This window comes from Zerene cesonia, chromosome 7 (genome assembly GCF_012273895.1).
Source record: "Zerene cesonia ecotype Mississippi chromosome 7, Zerene_cesonia_1.1, whole genome shotgun sequence".
NCBI lineage: Eukaryota > Metazoa > Arthropoda > Insecta > Lepidoptera > Pieridae > Zerene > Zerene cesonia.
Genome location: NC_052108.1, coordinates 305,433 through 305,818, shown reverse-complemented (window position 1 = coordinate 305,818; position 386 = coordinate 305,433). Strand labels below are relative to the sequence as shown.

At 36.5% G+C, this 386-nt stretch overlaps 1 protein-coding gene across 1 annotated transcript in view; it reads right to left on the bottom strand.

Annotated features, from left to right (window-relative positions):
- Positions 1-386, bottom strand: part of LOC119828179 (protein virilizer) — a 14,128-nt gene that overhangs the window by 1,750 nt on the left and 11,992 nt on the right. The window contains exon 6 of the mRNA XM_038350278.1: positions 7-76. Within this exon, the coding sequence (XP_038206206.1) occupies positions 7-76 (70 nt within the window). The remainder of the gene's footprint in view (positions 1-6; positions 77-386) is intronic.

Here is a 386-nt window from a genome sequence, read left to right as displayed (position 1 = left end):
CTTCGCCCCCGCTCGCACCCGCGCCGCCCGATGCGGAGAGGTGCACGTTCGCTATCTCCATTATATCGCAGGATACCTATAATTGAAGCGAATTGACTTAATATAATAAATAATTATACTTACTACTCCTACTTAATTATTATAAAAGAAAAAGTATCTGTCTGCCTGTCTCTTCTTCAAACCACTGAACCAATTTGGAAGAATTTGAGACCCGAGAAAGGTTATATAATAGTTTTATCTTTGACTAGGCTAAAATAATAAACATAGTTTTCAAAAACTAAGTAACACGCTTTTATGACTATATCTACTTGTTTACGACCTACCGTCATTTGATTTTATATTTTTGTTCACGCGAATCATGAGATGCTTTGTCATTGTGTCGTCTT